Source organism: Pristis pectinata, chromosome 3 (assembly GCF_009764475.1).
Source record: "Pristis pectinata isolate sPriPec2 chromosome 3, sPriPec2.1.pri, whole genome shotgun sequence".
NCBI lineage: Eukaryota > Metazoa > Chordata > Chondrichthyes > Rhinopristiformes > Pristidae > Pristis > Pristis pectinata.
The window spans coordinates 141134151-141154553 of record NC_067407.1 but is presented as its reverse complement, the minus strand read 5'-3'; the positions used below and the strand labels follow the sequence as shown (position 1 = coordinate 141154553).

At 51.2% G+C, this 20403-nt stretch overlaps 1 protein-coding gene across 1 annotated transcript; it reads right to left on the bottom strand.

Moving 5' to 3' along the window:
• Nucleotides 1-1484: 1484 nt before the first annotated feature.
• Nucleotides 1485-19370, bottom strand: oprm1 (opioid receptor, mu 1). Its single transcript, XM_052011018.1, has 3 exons — nt 18993-19370; nt 17471-17823; nt 1485-8734 (listed from the first exon to the last, which is right to left on the bottom strand). The coding sequence occupies exons 1-3, from the start codon at nt 19259-19261 to the stop codon at nt 8208-8210; spliced, it is 1149 nt and encodes a 382-aa protein (XP_051866978.1). The 5' UTR covers nt 19262-19370; the 3' UTR covers nt 1485-8207.
• Between the last annotated feature and the right edge of the window lie 1033 nt (nt 19371-20403).

Here is a 20403-nt window from a genome sequence, read left to right as displayed (position 1 = left end):
TGAGGAGAATAAAATATGTGGTTAGGTGTGAATGGGTGTTTGAGTCAAGCAGTCATGATGCATCTCTATAGAACTCTGGTTAGGTCGCATTTAGAGTATTGCCTGCAATTCTGGTCACCTCACTACAGGAAGGATGTCGAGGCTTTAGAGAGGGTGCAGAGGAGGTTTACCAGGATGTTGCCTGGATTAGAGGGCATGTGCTATCAGGACAGGCTGGACAAACTTGGGCTCTTTTCTCTGGAGCGGTGGAGGCTGAGGGGTGATCTGTTGGAAGTGTATAAAATTATGAGGGGCATAGGTAGGTTGGACAAGCAATATCTTTTCCCCATTATTGAGAGATACAATACCAGAGGGCATGCATTTAAGGTGAGAGAAGATAGGTTCAGAACAGATGTGAGGGGTAGGTTTTTTACTCAGAGAGTGGTGGATGCCTGGAATGCGTTGCCTGATAGGGTGATGGAGGCAAATTCATTGGGGGCATTTAAGAGGGGCTTGGATGGGCACATGAATGAGAGGAAAATGGAGAGATATGGGCATTCTGTAGGTAGGGGGATGAGCTATGTCGGCACAACATTGTGGGCCAAAGGGCCTGTTCTGTGCTGTACTGTTTGATGTTAATAGGTGAGGGGGAAATGTGGGGGAATGGAACTGATGAGATTGCTCAGGCAACTGACATAATCTTGATGCTCTGAATGGCTTCCTTCCATAAGGAAGTATCAGAGTTCCAAAGGCTCATGATGTGCAGAGAGAGAATTTCAATCATTTCCATCTTGTGTGGACAACCCCTTGTTTTTAGACAGTGACCTCTTGTTCTAGATTCTCCCACAAGAGGAATCATCCTCTCCGCACCTACCCTGTCGAGACCCCTCATGATCCCATGTTTCAGTCAGTCCTCCCCCACTCTTCAAGCCCCAGCAACCATTCAGTCAGCAGCAACACTCACCAGTGGCTGGAAGAGTGCTGCCGGCATTGTGGTATATCACTTTACAAGCTGGCAGCAGAGATTGCACCTGCAAGACGAGCTGCGAGAAGTTGCACTAGGGAACGCAGTGTTAAAACTGATGCAGCGACTCTGTCTACACTTCTCACTGCCTCGGTAAAGCACCCAACATAATCAAAGACCCAACCCACTGTGGGCATTCTCTCTTCTCCCCTTTCCCATCAGGCAGGAGATACAAAAGCCTGAAAGCACGTACCACCAGGCTCAAGGACAGCTTCTATCCCGCTGTTATAAGACTATTGAACGGTTCCCTAGTACGATATTTATTTACTAATCAAATGTACATCAAAACACACAGTAAAATACGTCTTCTTGTGTTGCTAAGAATGTGCTGGGGGCAGCCCACAAGTGTCGCCACTCTTCCGGCGCCAGCACAGCATGCCCACAGCTCCTAACCCGTACGTCTTTGGAATGTGGGAGGAAACTGGAGCACCCGGAGGAAACCCACGCAGACACGGGGAGAACGTACAAACTCCTTACAGACAGTGGCCGGAATTGAACCCGGGTCGCTGGCGCTGTAATAGCATTACGCCAACCGCTATGCTACCATGGACTCTTGACCTCACAATCTACCTCGTTTTGACCTTGCACCTTATTGTCTGCCTGCACTGCACTTTCTCTGTAACTGTAACACTTTATTCTGCATTCTGTTATTGTTTTCCCTTGTATTACGTCAATGCACTGATGTGATGAAATGATCTGTATGGATGGCATGCAAAACAAAGCTTTTCACTGTACCTCGGTACATGTGACAATAGTAAACCAATATTAACAATTGAAATTATCTCTGAACCACACAACTGAAGATCTTGACTTTTATGGGACTTGGAAAGGATTATTAGGATGTCACACAAGGGCAGGAAAGCAAATTCTCAGTGTTCATTCTCGAAAAAGGATTGAAAATCCAGGGAAGCTGGATTCCACTTGCAGATGTGAAAGTTAAACATTGTAAAAACCAGAAGCTGTATGGACCACAGACACCAATGTCCATCCCTGAGGAATATGGTCGGGAGAGAGATTGGAGGTAGGATATCCAGTCATGGAACAAAAAAAAACTCAGCAGGTCAGGCAGCGTCTGTGGAGAGAGGAACAGTCAATGTTTTTGGGTCTGTGACCCTTTGTTAGACCCCAAAACATTGACCGTTTCTCTCTCCACAGATGCTGCCTGACTCGCCGAGTGTTTCCAGCAGTTTTGGTTTTTGTTTCGGATTTCTGGCATCTGCAGTTGTTTTTGATTTTCGTTTCCCATCGTGGGTTAGTGCAGTTTATACTTTATTCATTCAAGGGTCACGGGATTCACAGGCTGAGCCAGCATTTAGTTGCCCGTCCCGAACAGAGATCGGTGGAGTTGTGGACAGTGAGGAAGGTTGTCAAAGGATTCAGCAAGATATACACCAGGTGGGTAGAGAAGTGGCAGATGGTGTTTACTCCTGACAAGCGTGAGGTGTTGCACTTTGGGAGTGAAATGTAAAGTATACAGTAAATGGCAGGACCCTCAGGAGCACTGATGTACAGAGGGATGTTGGGGTGCAAGTCCATAGCTCCCTGAGGCAACACCAGTGGTGAAGAAGGCGTACGGCATGCTTGCCTTCATTGGTCAGGGTGTTGAGTATAAAAGTCAGGGAGTTGTGTTGCAGCTGTATACAACTTTGGTTAGGCTGCATTTAGAGTATTCCGTGCAGTTCTGGTCGCCTCATTACAGGAAGGGTGTGGAGGCTTTGGAGAGGGTGCAGAAGAGGTTCACCAGGATGCTGCCTGGATTAGAGAGTATGAGCTATGAGGAGAGGTTGGACAAACTTGGGGTGTTTTCTCTAGAGCACGGGGGAGACCTGACAGAAGTTTATAAAATTATGCGAGAGAGTCAGAATCTTGTCCCCAGGATGGAAATGTGAAATATTAAGAGGGCAAAGGTTTAAGGTGGGGGAGGGGGGTGTGAGTTTAAAGGAGATGTGTGAGGCAAGTTTTTTACACAGAGAGTGGTGGGTGCCTGGAACGGGCTGCCGGGGTGGTGGTGGAGGCAGATATGATGGTGGTGTGTAAGAGGCAATTAGACAGACACATAAACAGGGAATAGAGGGATAGGGATCATGTACAGTACAGACATGGTGGACTGAAGGGCCTGGTCCTTACTCTAGTGATCTATAGTCCCTGATGAGGATTAGTGCCTGAACTCCTTCCCCCCTTGCAAATTTCTACAGATGTACGGTGGAGAGCATTCTGACTGGTTGCATCACCGCCTGGTATGGAGGCTCCAACGCGCAGGATCGAAAGAGGCTGCAGAGGGTTGTAGACTCAGCCAGCTCCATCACGGGCACAACCCTCCCCACCATCGAGGACATCTTCAAGAGGCGGTGCATCAAGAAGGCAGCATCCATCACTAAGGACCCTCACCACCCAGGACATGCCCTCTTCTCGTTACTACCATCGGGGAGGAGGTACAGGAGCCTGAAGACCCACACTCAACGATTCAGGAACAGCTTCTTCCCCTCTGCCATCAGATTTCTGAACGGTCCATGAACCCATGAACACTACCTCGGTAGCGTAGCGCTACTACAGAGCCAGCGACCCGGGTTCAATTCCCGCCGCTGTCTGTAAGGAGTTTGTACATTTTCCCCGTGTCTGAGTGGGTTTCCTCCGGGTGCTCCAGTTTCCTCCCACATTCCAAAGACGTACGGGTTAGGAAGTTGTGGGCGTGCTATGTTGGCGCCGGAAGCGTGGTGACACTTGCGGGCTGCCCCCAGAACACTCTACGCAAAAGATGCATTTCACTGTGTGTTTCGATGTACATGTGACTAATGAAGATATCTTATTTATTTTGTAATTTATAGTAATTTTATGTCTTGCACTGTACTGCTACCACAAAACAACAAATTTCATGTCCTATAAGTCAGTGATAATAAACCTGATTCTGATCTCTCGTCTGTGTTAAGAGTGAATTTCAATACAAGTGTCTGTCAAATTTCAATGCAACACAAGGCTGCTGACCGCTGAGAGTGGAAAGGGGGGAGTACACCAGCGGTGGGAGCATCAAACCTGGAGTGAGAGGTTGACAGTGAGGAGGCAAAGGGTGGGCTTGACATGAGGAGGCATTCTGGGTGTAAGCTGCACTGGGAATCGTTAGCGACAGGGGCGAAATGAACACCAGCATTTGAAACCAGAAACCAAGTCAATGAAGTGATGAAACATTCGGATCCCATTATTGTCCCACACGTGATCAGATCACTGCCGGAGAGAGAAATCCATGCAGACAAAACAGAATTGCACTCTTTAGCACACCTGCAAAGAGCCACATTGAAACTTGCCTGATGTTTGTGCGATACTCCCTCGTGTGTTGTTTGTGAGCCTTTCCTACTTATTGTACAAGGCTGAGATAAAGTCAAGGAAAGCACAAAGTATCCGCTCAAAAAAAAAATGCTCAGCGGGTCGGGCAGCATCTGTGGAGGCAAAGGGACAGTCGACGTTTCGGGTCGAGACCCTTCACCTGGTCCAGACTGTCCCTTTGCCTCCACAGATGCTGCCCGACCCGCTGAGTTCTTCCAGCTTTGTGTTACTCCAGATTCCAGCATCTGCAGTCCCTTCTGTCTCCAGAAAGTATCTGCTACTGATTTAACCCGTGCACAGGTGTAGTGTGTCAGACTCCGTCCTGCCAGGATGGATTAAGAGCTTTACTGAGGGCCGTGTCAGTTCAACTCCCTGCAACTCCGCTTCCTAACTTGCATTCTTCTCCAGAAGGTGTTGACTTTTCTCAAGGGGTGTGGGCTTCGCAGGCGGAGCCAGCGTTTAATTGTCCGTCCCCTGTTGCCCTTGAGAAGGTGGTGGTGAGCTGCCTTCTTCAACCGCTGGTGTCCGTGAGGTGTGGGTGCACCCACAGTGCTGTTGGGGAGGGAGTTCCAGGGTTCTGACCCAGCGACGGTGAAGGAACGGCGATATATTTCCAAGTCGGGACGGTGTGTGGCTCGGAGGGCAACTCCCAGGGGGTGGTGGTCCCCGGGCTTTTGCAGCCCTTGTCCTTCTAGCTGGTAGAGGTGGTGGGCTTGGAAGGTGCTGTCTGAGGAGTCTCGGTGAGTCGCTGCAGTACATCCTGTAGATGATACAAACTGCTGCTACTGTGCGTCGGTGGTGGAGTGGGTGTGGACGGGGTGCCTGTCAGGTGGGCTGCTGTGTCCTGGATGGTGTCGAGCTGCTTGAGCGTTGTTGAAGCTGCCCTCACCCGGGCAGGTGGAGAGTGTTCCCTCACACTCCTGGCTCCAGCCTTGTAGATGGTGGACGGGCTTTGGGGATTCAGAAAGTGAGGTACTCACTGTGGGATTCCCAGCCTCTGACCTGCTCTTGTAGCCACACTGTGTGTACAGCTGCTCCAGGTCAGTTTCTGGTCAGTGGTAACCCTAGGATACTGACAGTGGGGGATTCAGTGATGGGAATGCCACTGAGTGTCAGGGAGTGAGAGCTGGATTGTCTGTTACCGGGGCTAGCCAATGGTTTTATTGTTTGAGTATTCTCCTGGATGCTTCCCCTTCATGTAGAACTCTGCAGCCTGTCCTCGATCCCACAGGGAGTCCCCGCACTGCTAACCCTCATTGCCTCTCAGTTAGACAAGGCTTTACGATTCTCATCCTTGGTTTTAAATCCTTTCATAGGCACACCGTCCTGACTTCAATCACTGCTCACCGGCTGGCCATCCCGACAGCTCCCCGGACCCTGAGCCCTTCCCAAACATCCGCCCCTCCCACCACTCCTTACACCCCGCCCTTGGTCACCTCACCCACTACCACCCCATGCGGCAGGCAGTCAGATCATTTTTGATAATGCTTTTCATATTTCATATTGACATGGGAGGCCATTTGGCCCATTGAGTCTATTCTAGCTGACTGAGCAAACCACCCCCCCACTTATTTTCCCTGAAACCCATTCTCCCCACATTCCCATCAACTCCTCTCAGATTCTACCCCTCACCTACACACAAGGGGCAGGTTACAGCAGCCAGTTAAACCTACCAACCAAATACATGTCTGTTGGGACATTTTGCTGTGTTAAAAACACAGCATAACTACATTGTTGTTGGAGGCTGCTCCCAGACTGCCTCTCATGTCCACACCACACCCGTCTCCACCGGGGGACTACAGTCCATGGGCCATCCTGTTACCCAGTGTTGGGATATCCACTCGCCAGTGTAGACTGGGTCATGGTGGAGAAGCACCAATCAAATCCCGTCTCACCATGACACATTCATCAGGAACTGCCTTCGTCATCCCTCACCCCCTCCCCCCCCAAGTCCCAACCAAACCTTATTCCCATCGTGACACTGCTATCCTCCACCACCAGTAGACAGTCTCCCCACACACTAGGGATCAAACCCCATTGCATCACCACATTTGTCTGTATCAATGGTGCTGAAGTGGAGATGGTTGAGAGCTTCAAGTTCCTAGGTGTAAATATCACCAACAGCCTGTCCTGGTCCAACCACGTAGAGGCTACAGCCAAGAAAGCTCACCAGCGCCTCTATTTCCTCAGAAGGCTAAGGAAATTCAGCATGTCCCCAATAACCCTCACCAATTTTTACAGAGGCACCACAGAAAGCATCCTATCCGGATGCATCACGGCTTGGTACGGCAACTGCTCTGCCCAAGACCGCAAGAACTTGCAGAGAGTTGTGGACACAGCCCAGCACATAACAGAAACCAGCCTCCCCTCCATTGACTCCATCTACACTACCCACTGCCTCGGGAAAGCAGCCAACATAATCAAGTACCCCTCCCACCCCGGATATTCTCTCTTCTCCCCCTCCCACCGGGCAGAAGAAATAAAAGCTTAGAATACGTACCACCAGGCACAAGAACAGCTTCTATCCCGCTGTTACCAGACTCTTGAACAATAAAGGTGAACTATTGATCTCTCAATCTACCACATCGTGGCCCTTGCACCTTATTGTCTGCCTGCACTGCAATTTCTCTGTAACACTATATTCCGCATTCTGATTTCCTTTTGCGGCATCTCGATGTACTTACGTATGGAATGACCGGTCTGAATGGCACACAGAACGAAAGCTTTTCACTGTATCTTGACACACATGACAATAATAAAGCAATTACCAATTCCATCAGGAGCGCTGAGGTAACATTTTGAGTTTCCCATCCAGCGTTAGATATTCCTGCAGAAAGCTTCTCACTCCGATGTTCCTCAACGATTTGAGGATTTACATGCAGTTCTGTTTTTCCCTCAGCTTTCTCATTGATAAGTCTGGTCAGTTCGGCCTAATTTCCCATCCAATCCCTGGAGCCTCCCCGGTATGAAGACTCCCTTAATCCTGCTACAGGAGAAAAAGCCCTTGCTTGTCAGAAAGCAAGCAGCAGTGAGCCCTTTCCACCACCGACTGGGCTCCATCTGATAAGGAGAGCGAGATAAGTGGTCTTCAGCTCAATGCAGAGATCCTTCGGGGTCTGTGGTCTCCTTGGCTCCCTTTGCCCAGTGAGGTTTGAAGGCAGGGGCATCAGCAAGGGCTTCTTGCTGCTGCCAAGTATCCAGGCGTTGCCCCCGTCCCTTGGGGAAACCAACAGCCTGAGCAATGAGGGGCAGGTTGGTGATGGCGCACATGGTTGAACAGTCTACTTGTATTTACAGTCGTACGAGGGGGCAGGCACTCAGGTGAGGTATAGAGGGGGTTGGGGAGCCACAGCCCTGTGTGACCCTTCACTTCCCTCCCTATTCTGGGGGTGGGGTGGGGGGGGAAGAGGTTGGGAAGGGGCAACATTTTCACACAGAGGGTGGTGGGTACATGGAACGAGCTGCCAGACGAAGTGGTTGAGGCAGGTAGGTACAATAACAACACTTAACGGGTACGTGGACAGGTACACAGACAGGGAAGGTTTAGAGGGATATAGGCCAGATGCGGGCAAATGGGACTGGTTTAGTTGGCATGGACCAGTTGGGCCGAAGGGCCTGTTTCCATGCTGTCTGACTCAGTGACTCGACGAGCGTGTCCTGCCCACTCTCACAAGCGTGTTGAGATACAAAGGGTAACGTGCGGAGAAGGCGACCATTGCAGGCGAGTTAACTGGTGACCAGCTAGTTCTGGAGTGGGTCACCCCCCCCCCCGCCGGCAGTGATCACCGCTAGCCTGCTTAGGCGGTCACAGCCCGGTGGTGACCTGGGTGAGCTCGGAGCTGAGGTCGTCTCCAGGGTGGGGCTCCAGGGCTGACCGCACTCCTAGTCATACCTGCTGGTTAGTCCTGTCGGCTGTGTGGACGGTGGAGGGGTGCTCCTGAGCCTGGCTCCTCGCCCGCTTGGAACCCTGGTAGGGCAACGAGGAGGACGAGGGCAGGCAGAACTCCCGGAAACACCGCTTGAAGTTCTCGTCCAGGTAGGCGTAGAGCACGGGGTTGAGGCAGCTGTTGGTGTAGCCCAGGGCAATGCAGAAGTGCCAGGCCACCATGTCCAGGACGGTGGATGGGATCTTCACCAGAGCCCTCAGGATGACGTAGATGTGGATGGGCGTCCAGCAGACAATGAAGACCACCACCACAACCAGCACCATCCTGGTGATCCGCCGCAGGTTCCTGTCCTTCCCCTTGGAGCCTGACAGGATCCGGACGCTCTTCAGCCGGAGGATCATCAATCCGTAGCACACCGTGATGATCAGGATGGGCATGACGAAGGCGAAGATGAAGACGCAGATCTTCAGGAGGTTGTCCCAGTACCAGTAGGGATGTGGGAATTTCAGCGTGCACTCCAGCTCCCCTGAAGTGGGAAGGTGCGGGGAAGGGAGGAGTAGGGAAGAGGGATCAAGACAAAAGGTGATCACATTCCAGCCAGATTAGATTACTTAGATTGAGATTAGTTTAGATTAATTTAAATTAGATTCAGATTGGTGAAGCAGCCAGCATAATCAAAGACCCCACCCATCCGGGTCATTCTCTCTTCTCCCCTCTGCCATCAGGTAGAAGATACAGGAGCCTGAGGGCACGTACCACCAGGCTCAAGGACAGCTTCTACCCCACTGTGATAAGACGATTGAATGGTTCCCTTATACGATGAGATGGACTCTGACCTCACGATCTACCTTGTTGTGACCTTGCACCTTATTGCACTGCACTTTCTCTGCAGCTGCGACACTTTACTCTGTACTGTTATTGTTTTTACCTGTACTACATCAATGCACTCTGTACTAACTCAATGTAACTGCACTGTGTAATGAATTGACCTGTACGATCGATTTGCAAGACAAGTTTTTCACTGTACCTCGGTACGTGACAATAATAAACCAATCCCAATACCAAATTCAGATTAATTTAGATGAATTTAGTTTATATTAGGTTAGATTTAGTTTAGATTAGATCAGATTAGAATTAGATTCAGATAGTTTAGATTCAGAAAAACTTAGTTCAGATTAACAAAGCCAGGGAGCACACAGCACAGAAGCAGACCCTTCGGCCCATCTAGTCCATGCCAGTCATGCTGTAAGGTCAGTCCTCCAGAGAGTGAACCCGAGGAAAGCATCTGGCCCGATGGTGTCCCTGGCCGTGAGCTCAGGTCTTGTGCTGATCAGCTGGCGGGAGTATTTGCAGACATATTTAACCTCTCCCTGCTTCAATCTCAGGTTCCCACCTGCTTTAAGAAGACCACTATCATCCCGGTACCGAAGAAAAACAAGGAACATGCCTCAATGACTACCGACCGATGGCTCTGACATCCACCATCATGAAGTGCTTAGAGAGGCTGGTCATGGCACACATCAACTCCAGCCTCCCGGAAAACCTCGACCCACTGCAAGTCGCCTATCGCCGAAACAGGTCTACAGCGGATGCCATCTCCCTGGCCCTACACTCAGCCCTGGAGCATCTGGACAGTAAAGACGCCTACGTTAAATTATTGTTTATTGACTACAGCTCTGCCTTCAATACGATAATTCCAAGCAAACTCATCACCAAACTCCGAGACCTAAGACTCAACACCTCCCTCTGTAACTGGATCCTTGATTTTCTGACCAACAGACCGCAATCAGTGAGGATAGGCAGCAACACCTCCGGCACGATTATTCTCAACACTGGTGCCCCACAAGGCTGCGTCCTCAGCCCTCTACTCTACTCCCTATACACTCATGACTGTGTGGCCAGATTCTGCTCTAGTTCAATCTACAAGTTTGCAGATGATACCACCGTTGTAGGCTGTATCTCAAACAGCGATGAGTCGGAGTACAGGAAAGAGATAGAGAGCTTAGTGGAATGGTGTCATGACAACAACCTTTACCTCAATGTCAGCAGAACAAAAGAGCTGGTCACTGACTTCAGGAAAGGGGGTAGTGTACATGCACCTGTCCATATCCGTGGTGCTGAGGTCGAGAGGGTTGAGAGCTTCAAGTCCCTGGGAGTGAACATCACCAATAGCCTGTCCTGGTCCAACCACATAGATGCCACGGCCAAGAAAGCTCACCAGTGCCTCTACTTCCTCAGGAGGCTAAAGAAATTTGACATGTACCCTTTGACACTCACCAACTTTTATCGATACACCACAGAAAGCATCCTATCTGGATGAATCCCGGCTTGGTACAGCAACTGCTCTGCCCAGGACCTCAAGAAACTGCAGAGAGTTGTAGATCACGGACTCCAGCCTCCCCTCCACGGACTCTGTCTTTACCTCTCACTGCCTTGGTGAAGCAGCCAGCATAATCAAAGAACCCACCCACCCGGGTCATTCTCTCTTCTCCGCTCTCCTATCAGGCAGAAGATACAGGAGCCTGAGGGCATGTACCACCAGGCTCAAGGACCCAGCTTCTATCCCACTGTGATAAGACTATTGAATGGTTCCCTTATACGATGAGATGGACTCTTAACCTCACACTCTACCTTGTTATGACCTTGCACCTTATTGTTTACCTGCAATGCACTTCCCTGTAGCTGTGACACTTTACTCTGTATTCTGTTATTGTTTTACCCTGCACTACCTCAATGCACTGTGTAATGAATTGATCTGTACGAACAGTAAGCAAGACAAGTTTTTCACTGTACCTCAGTATAAATGACAATAATAAACCAATACTAATAAACAACCTGACCTTCTGCCAATTCCCATCTACCTGCACCCGGACCATATCCCTCCAAGCCCCTCCCATCCACGTACCTATCCAAACCTCTCTTAAATGTTACAATGGAACCCACCTCCACCACTTCTGCTGGCAGCTCGTTCCACACTCGCACCACCCTCTGAGTGAAGAAGTTCCCCCTCAGATTCCCCTTTCACCCTAAACCTATGACCTCTAGTTCTAGTCTCACCCAACCTGAGGGGAAAAAGCCTGCATGCACTCACCCTGTCTATACCCCTCATAATTTTGTATACCTCTATAAGATCTCCCCTCATTCTCCTGCACTCCAGAGAATAAAGTCCTAACCTATTCAACCTTTCCCTATAACTCAGGTCCTCAAGTCCCAGCAACATCCGTGTAAATTTTCTCTGCACTCTTTCAAGCTTATTGATATCTTTCCTGTAGGTAGGTGACCAGAACTGCACACAATGCTCTAAATTCAGCCTCACTAATGTCTTGTACAACTTCAACATAACATCCAAACTCCTGTACTCACTGCCCTGATTTATGAAGGCCAATGTGCCAAAAGCTCTCTTTACGACCCTATCTACCTGTAGTGCCACTTTCAAGGATCAGTATTACCAGGTCCCTGTGGTCTACCACACACCTCAGTGCCCTACTGTTCACTGTGCAGGTCTTACCCTGGTTTGTCCTCCCAAAGTGCATCACCTCACACTTGTCTGCATGAAATTCCATCTGCCATTTCTCAGCCCATTTTCCCAGCTGGTCAAGATCACGCTGAAAGCTTTGATAGCCTTCCTCACTGTCCACTACATCCCCAATCTTGGCGTCATCCACAAATTTGCTGATCCAGTTTACCACATTATTATCTGAATCATTAATATAGATGATAAACAACAACGGACCCAACACTGATCCCTGCGGCACACCACTAGTCACAGGCCTCTAGTCAGAGAGACAACCATCTACTACCACTCTCTGGCTTCTCCTGTTAACCAACTTTGAATCCAGTTGACGACTTCATCCTGAATGTCAAGCGACTTAACCTTCTGGACCAGCCTCCCATGTGGGACTTTGTCAAAGGCCTTGCTAAAGTCCATGTAGACAACATCCACCACCTTTCCCTCATTGACCTTCTTGGTAACCTGCTCGAAAGACTATAAGATTGGTTAGACATGACCTGCCATACACAAAGCCATGTTGACTATCCCTAATCAGGCCCTGTCTATCCAAATACTTCTATATCCTGTCCCTCAGAATACCTTCCAATAATTTACCCATGACTGACATCAGGCTCACCAGCCTATAATTTCCTGGCTTATTCTTAGAGCCTTTCTTGAACAACAGAACACCATTAGCTCTCCTTCAGTCCTCCAGCACCTCACCCATGGCTAAGGACATTTTAAATATCTCTGCCAGGGCCCCTGCAATTTCTGCACCAGCCTCCCACAAGGTCCGAGGGGACACCTCGTCAGGCCCTGGGGATTTATCCACCCTAATTCGCCTCAAGACAGCCAGCGCCTCCTCTTCCGTAATCCGGATACGGTCCATGACCTCACTACACTTTTGTCTCAGTTCTATAGTCTCTGTGTGTGTCTCCAGAGTAAATTAGATTAGTTTAGATTCAGATTAGATTTGATTCAGATGAGTTTAATCATCATATACACCAGGGTGCAATGAAATTCCTTGCTCGCATGAAGCTCACGGAGTAAACAGTGTACACGGTAATAATACAGCAATAAACGCAGCAATGAGCACTAAACAGCAGCATGGAGTAGAGACTGTAGTGCAGTCTGAGGTAGAGCCAAAAGAAATGGTGAAGTGATAATTACTGAGACAGGGAGGGTTCAGAGTCTGAGAACATGGCAGCACCACCAGGAAGGGGATGTGAGAGAGGTAACTGGTTCAGGAGTCTGACAGCAGTGGGGATGAAGCTGTTCCTGAGTCTGGACGTTCGGGCTTTCAAGCTCCTGTATCTTCTCCCAAAAGGTAGCCTCAAGGAGGAGGCATCCATCACCAAGGACCCTCACAACCCAGGACATGCCCTCCTCATCGGGGAGGAGGTACAGGAGCCTGAAGACTCACACTCAACGATTCAGGAACAGCTTCTTCCCCTCCGCCATCAGATTTCTGAACGGTCCATGAACCCATGAACACTACCTCACTATTCCTCTTTTGCACTATTTGTTTATTTTTGTAATTTATGGTAATTTTACGTCTTTGCACTGTACTGCTGCCGCAAAACAACACATTTCACGTCATCTGAGTCACTGTCAATTAATCTGATTCTGAGAAAAGGGTTACTGAGTGTTGCATCCTCTCTACACAGTCCAGGGGACCATCACACCAAGGACTGCCAATGAATGGAGACCCCAGTCCTGGAGTCTTGACCTGAAGGACCCCAAACCCAACTGTTCCTGTGCTATGAACCCCTCCGAGATGAGCCACATCCCAATCCGACACAGCTTGCGTTCCCAGTCCCAGGAGCACCCATGTTTGCAGTTAACCATAGAACCATACAGCACAAAACAGGCCCTTCGGCCCACCATATTGTGCCGTCCATCAAACCACCCTCACACTATCCAACCCTTTCCTCCCGCATATCCCTCTATCCCACATTCCTCCATGTGCCTATCCAACAAACTCTTGAACCTGTCCAATGTATCAGCCTCCACCACCACCCCAGGCAGTGCATTCCATGCACCAACCACTCTCTGGGTGAAAAACCTCCCCCTGACATCTCCCCTGAACCTCCCACCCATAACCTTAAAGCCATGCCCTCTTGTCTTGGGCATTGGTGCCCTGGGAAGGAGGCGCTGGCTGTCTACTCTATCTATTCCTCTCAATATTTTACATACCTCTCTCATGTCTCCTCTCATCCTCCTCCTTTCCAGTGAATAAAGCCCTAGCACCTTAAGCCTCTCCTCATATTCCATACGCTCTAATCCAGGCAGCATCCTGGTAAATCTCCTCTGCACCCTCTCCAATGCCTCCACATCCTTCCTATAATGTGGCGACCAAACCTGGAGGAATGGGGAGTTGAGAGATGAGATGGGCTTGGTGCTGGCTGGGGGTGTGGCAGGGCTTGGGGACGGGTGTGGGAGCTCCTTGCTCCAAGTGGAGGACTTTCAGCCATGAGGAGCAGACATTGGATGCGTGACACAAGAGGTGGGCTAGTGGGGAGTGTGGCTGGAGGACTCGTCCAACAGGGAGAGGAGAGGCAGGGGGTGTAAGGGCTTAAGTAGGTATAGTTACCTTCCCAAACCTGGGCTCAGGACCTCTGCGTGGAGTAAGGGGTTTTTGGTGGAGCCTTCAAAAGCTTTCCCCAGCCCCAGGGCTCAGATTTCCCCAGGGTTGGGACCCATGCCCTGGACCATCCAGTCTCTGACCTGACTGACATGTGACAAGAGTTGGGGATGGTAAATTGGTAAATAGATTTATTATTGTCACATGTACCGAGGTACAGTGAAAAACTTTGTTTTGCATGCTGTCCTTACAGATCATTTCATCTCGTCAGTGCTTTGAGGTAGTACAAGGGAAAACAATAACAGAATGCAGAATAAAGTGTCACAGTTACAGAGAAAGTGCAGTGCAGGCAGACAATAAGGTGCAAGGTCATAACAAGGTAGATTGTGAGGTCAAGAGTCCATCTTATCGTACTAGGGGACCGCTCAATAGTCCTATAACAGCGGGATAGAAGCTGTCCCTGAGCCTGGTGGTACGTGCTTTCAGGCTTTTGTATCTTCTGCCCGATGGGAGGGGGAGAAGAGAGAATGTCCAGGGTGGGTGGGGTCATTGATTATTGTTGGCTGCTTTACTGAGGCAGTGAGAATTTTGGCTGCTTTACTGAGGCTGGAGTATTGGTGGGGAGGGTTTAGAAGGGACAAGAAGGAGACACATTGAAACTTGTAAAATGCTCAGGACTGGATGGATGCAGGGGGATGTTCCCAATGGCAGGAAGGCTGGAACCATGGACCACAGCCTAAGGATAGTGGGATGGACCATTTAGGACTGAGATCCGGAGAAGGTTCTTCACCCAGAGAGTGGTGAAGCTGTAGAATTCTCTCCCCTGGAGACCAGTTGAACGATAAGGGTCTGGGGAGAAAGTGAGAGCAGAGGAGTGAAGTTCATCAGTTGCAGTCATATTGAATAGCAGGGAAGCCTCAAAGGCCTCAGATCTGTGTGGCCAGTTTCTGCTCTAACTCCATCTACAAGTTTGCAGATGACTCCACTGTAGCCGGCCATATCTCAAATAACGATGAGTTGGAGTACAGGAAAGAGATACAAAACTTAGTGACATGGTGTCATGACAACAACCTTTCCATCAATGTCAGCAAAACAAAAGAGCTGGTCATTGACTTCAGGAAAGGGGGCGGTGTACATGCACCTGTCTACATCAACGGTGCTGAGGAAGAGAGTGTTGAGAGCTTCAAGTTCCTAGGAGTGAACATCACCAACAGCCTGTCCCGGTCCAACCATGTAGAAGCCATGACCAAGAAAGCTCACCAGCGCCTCTCCTTCCTCAGGAGGCTAAAGAAATTCTGCATGTCCCCCCTTTGACACTCACCAACTTTTATAAATGCACCATAGAAAGCATCCTATCTGGATGTATCACGGCTTGGTACGGCAACTGCTCTGCCCAAGACTGCAAGAAATTGCAGAGAGTTGTGAACACAGCTCAGCGCATCACGGAAACCAGCCTCCCCTCCTTGGACTCTGTCTATACCTCTCATTGCCTTGGTGTAGCAGCCAGCATAATCAAAGACCCCACCCACCCGGGTCATTCCTTCTTCTCTCCTCTTCCATCAGGCAGAAGATACAGGAGCCTGAGGGCACGTACCACCAGGCTCAAGGACAGCTTCTATCCCATGGTGATAGGACTATTGAATGGTCCCCTTATACGATGTGATGGACTCTTGACTTCACAATCTACCTCATTATGATCTTGAACCTTACTGTCTACCTGCACTGCACTTTCCTGTAGCTGTGACACTTTATTCTGCATTATGTTATTGTTTTTACCCTGTACTACCTCAATGCACTGATGTAATGAATTGACCTATACGATCGGTATGCAAGTATTTCACTGTACCTCGGTACAAGTGACAATAATAAACCAATACCAATACCAATGGGCTGAATGGCCTCATCTGCTTTCGATGTTTCTGTTACACAGAGTGCAAATAGATTAATGCATGTGGGGTCTGCGGTGACCTGGTCGATTGGATTCAGAATTAGCTTGTCCATAGGAGACAGAAGGTAGTGGTGGAGGGTGTTGTCCTGACTGGAGGTCTGTGACCAGTGGCGTTCCACAGGGATCCGTACTGGGAACTCCGTTGTTTGTGACAGATACGAATGACTTGGATGAAAATCCAGATATCCCATCAGCTGGAGGGTTGTGAATCTCTGAAATTCTCTCCTCCAGAGAACGGTGAGTGCTCTGAATCAGGAACCGGGATAGAGAGGGAATGAGGAGTCAAATGTAGAACAGTCCGGCACAGGAACAGGCCCTTCGGCCCACCATGTCTGTGCTGAACAGGATGCCAAATTAAGTTAATCCCCTCTGCCGACATATGATACATATCCCCCATTCCCCGCCTGTTCATGTGTCTGTCTAACAACCTCTTCAAAGGCTCTATCGTATCAGCCTCCACCACCACCCTTGGCAGCACATTCCAGGCACCCACCGCTCTCTGTGTAAAACACTTGCCTCGCACATCTCCTTTAAACTTTCCCTCTCTCACCTTAACTGCATGTCCCCTAGTATTTGACATTTTTACCCTTGGAAACAGATACCAGCTGTCTATATCTATGCTTCTCATGATTTTATAAACCTCAATCAGGTCTCCCCTAAGCCTCCACTGCTCCAGAGAAAACAACCCAAGTCTGTCCAACCTCTCCTCATAGCTCATGCCCTGGTGAACCTCTTCTGCACCCTCTCCAAAGCCTCCACATCCTTCCTGGAATGGGGTGACCAGAATCGAATGCAGTAGTCCAGATGTGGTCTAACCAGGGTTTTATAAAGCTGCAATTTAACTTGAACGCAATGCCCCAACCGATGAAGACAAGTGTGCTGTACGCCTTCTTTACCACCCTATCTACTTGCACGGCCACTTTCAGGGGGCTGTGGGCTTGGACCCCAAGATCCCTCTGTACATCAATGCCATTAAGGGTCCTCCATTAATTGTGTCCTTTACTCTTACATTAGACCTCTCAATGTGTATCATCTCACACTGGCCCGGATTAAGCTCAGGGCAGAACGGGATTCACGAAGCTCAGGAGCCACGGCAACACTGAGTGGTGGAACAGACTACTTGTGAACAGGGAGCAGGAGGGGCGGTTCATCCAACCATCTCAGTGACCCCGAATTTGGCCAGAATGTTGCGTGCACCCCTCCAGGGAGCTCACGACCCCACCCCGGTGGGGTCACTCACCTCTGCTGACCATCGTGTTGGCCATTATCATCACGGGCAGGCCAATGGCGGATGACAGGATCCAGATGCAGACATTGATGATCTTGGCGTTGTGCGGGGTGCGGAAGTCCAGGGCTTTGACGGGGTGGCAGACGGCGATGTAACGATCCATGCTCATGGTGGTCAGGGTGAAGATGCTGGTGAACATGTTGTAGTAGTCGATGGACATGACGAGCTTACACAGCAGCCTGCCGAAGGGCCAGGACCCCATCAGGTAGTTGATGTTCTGGAAGGGCAGGGTGCTGGTGGCCAATGCGTCTGCCAGGGCCAGGTTGAAGATATAGATGTTGGTAGCGGTTTTCATTTTGGTGTATCTGCAAGTGAACGGAGGCAGGAGAAGGTCAGACCAGGAGGAACTAGTCCGTCCAGGAGGGATGGGTCAGTCCAGCAGGGACAGGTCAGACCAGGAGGTCAGTCCAGGAGCGTTGGGTCAGTCCTGGAGGGATGGGTCAGTCCAGGAGGGATGGGCCAGTCCAGCAGGTCAGTCCTGGAGGGATGGGTCAGTCCTGGACGGATGGGCCAGTCCAGCAGGTCAGTCCTGGAGGGATGGGTCAGTCCTGGAGGGACGGGCCAGTCCAGCAGGTCAGTCCTGGAGGGATGGGTCAGTCCAGGAGGGACGGGCCAGTCCAGCAGGTCAGTCCTGGAGGGATGGGTCAGTCCTGGAGGGACGGGCCAGTCCAGCAGGTCAGTCCTGGAGGGATGGGTCAGTCCTGGAGGGACGGGCCAGTCCAGCAGGTCAGTCCTGGAGGGATGGGTCAGTCCTGGAGGGACGGGCCAGTCCAGCAGGTCAGTCCTGGAGGGATGGGTCAGTCCGTCGGGCAGCATCTGTGGGGGGAGAAGGAATTGCCGATGTTCCAGGTCGAAACCGTGAGTCAGGTCCAGCATCTGCAGCGCCTTCTGTCTCCACTAAAGTAGGGAAGTCAAGTGGGGTCGGTGCAGATGGGCGGAAGGGTCGGCAGGGACGTGATGGGCCGAAGGGCCTGTTTCTGCGCTGTATCACTCTATGAAGAGGGTGGCAGGAACTACGAGGCCACGGGAGGGAGTGGGTGGGGGGGGGGGTGAGACGGGGACGTGCGTTCACGGGCAGTGAACCCACCGTCAGGACCGGGGTGGGCGACCCCCGGAGACAGGAGTTTGTGGAGTCACTTCGGGGAGCCGCAGTCCCGCGTCCGGCCGGCGGGTGGCGGCGCCTGAGCGCCCGGTGCGGGCGGCGGGGGGCGAGCAAAATCCCGACCCGGGAGCGCCCGGACGGGGCGAGAGCCGGCAAGAACGGCTCGGAGCACGCCGCCGGAGCGGTGCAGATCACGCCTGGCACCCCGCACCGTTGCATTCTCCTTCGCCTGGACTAAATGCATTGGTCAAAGTGAACGCAGTGGGCGCGCATTCTGCAAACGGGGACATGGGGGATGCATTGAAGTTTTTTGGGGGGTTGCAGGGGGTGGGAGCGATTGCATTTGGAAGGCAGTTGGGTCTGGTGTCTTACCTGATGATGACAAACATAACGAGGACATTGCCGACCAAGCCCAGCACACACACGATGGAGTACAGGGCCGTGATGATTATGGAACTGATGACTGAGGAGGGGGTATTGCCCAGGAGGCTCTTCTCCGTGCGGTTGCACCGGGGTAAGGACCCCTCGGGGCACGGGGCGGAGGAGTCGTCCAGGCTGGAGTTGTCGGAGGTCCCGGGACCCTGGCACCAGTGGGAGCCGTTGGCAGCCAGCGCCAGGCAGGTCTGCAGGAGCAGGTCCATCGCCAAGCGTCCCACCTCCCCGGGGCAACGGAGGCGACCTCGCTGCAGGAGGAGGTGGGTGCGGGGGCTGGCGAGAGGGAGGGGTGGTGGGGGAGCTGGAGGGAGTGTGGGGGCAACCGGCTGGGTGCAATCTCCTCCCCCGCCAGCCACCAGCCCGGGCCGGGCGAGGGGTTCGCTGAGGAAGCAGCGGGCAGAGTCTCCGCCGCAACCGCTCCGCCCTCTCTCCAAGCGCACGGTCCGCGCTCGCCGCCCGCCTCTCGCCGTTTTATTGGCTGGCGTGACGTCAGAGTCCCCCCTCCCCCTCCCCCCGGCCACACTCCCCACCCCCCCTCCCCTAAACCCAACCCCGACCCACCCTGTGACCGGCCAGAGAGAGGAGGGAGAGACGGGAGGCTGGGCGGGAGGAGCTGACCAGCGTGCTGAAAGGGAGCGGGAGCCAGGAGCTCAGGGCGGACGCTGGACAGATATTACTGGACAGACGTCACTAGACAGATGTTACTGGACAGATGTCACTAGACAAGTGTGCTGGACAGATGATACTGGACAGATGCGCTGGATGAATGTTACTGGACAGATGTCAATGGACAGATGTTACTGGACATGTCACTAGACAGGTGTGCTGGACAGATGTTACTGGACAGATGTCACTAGACAGGTGTGCTGAACAGATGTTACTGGACAGATGTCACTGGACAGGTGTGTTGGACAGATGTTACTGGACAGATGTCACTGGACAGATGTCACTAGACAAGTGTGCTGGACAGATGATACTGGACAGATGTCAATGGACAAATGTTACTGGACAGATGTCACTAGACAGGTGTATTGGACAGATGTTACTGGACAGATGTTACTGAACAGATGCGCTGGACAAATGTTACTGGACAGATGTCACTAGACAGCTGTGCTGGACAGATGTTACTGGACAGGTGCGCTGGACAGATGTTACTGGACAGTGTGCTGGACATGAGACTGGACAGGTGCACTGGACAGATGTTACTGGACAGTGTGCTGGACATGACACTGGACAGATGTCACTGGATTGGTGCACTGAAGTAATGACTTTGGGCTGATGGGACTACACTGCTTTGTTCTTCCAACTGATAACTGACTGCCCATTGTGCCTTGCTCAGAGTGGCAAT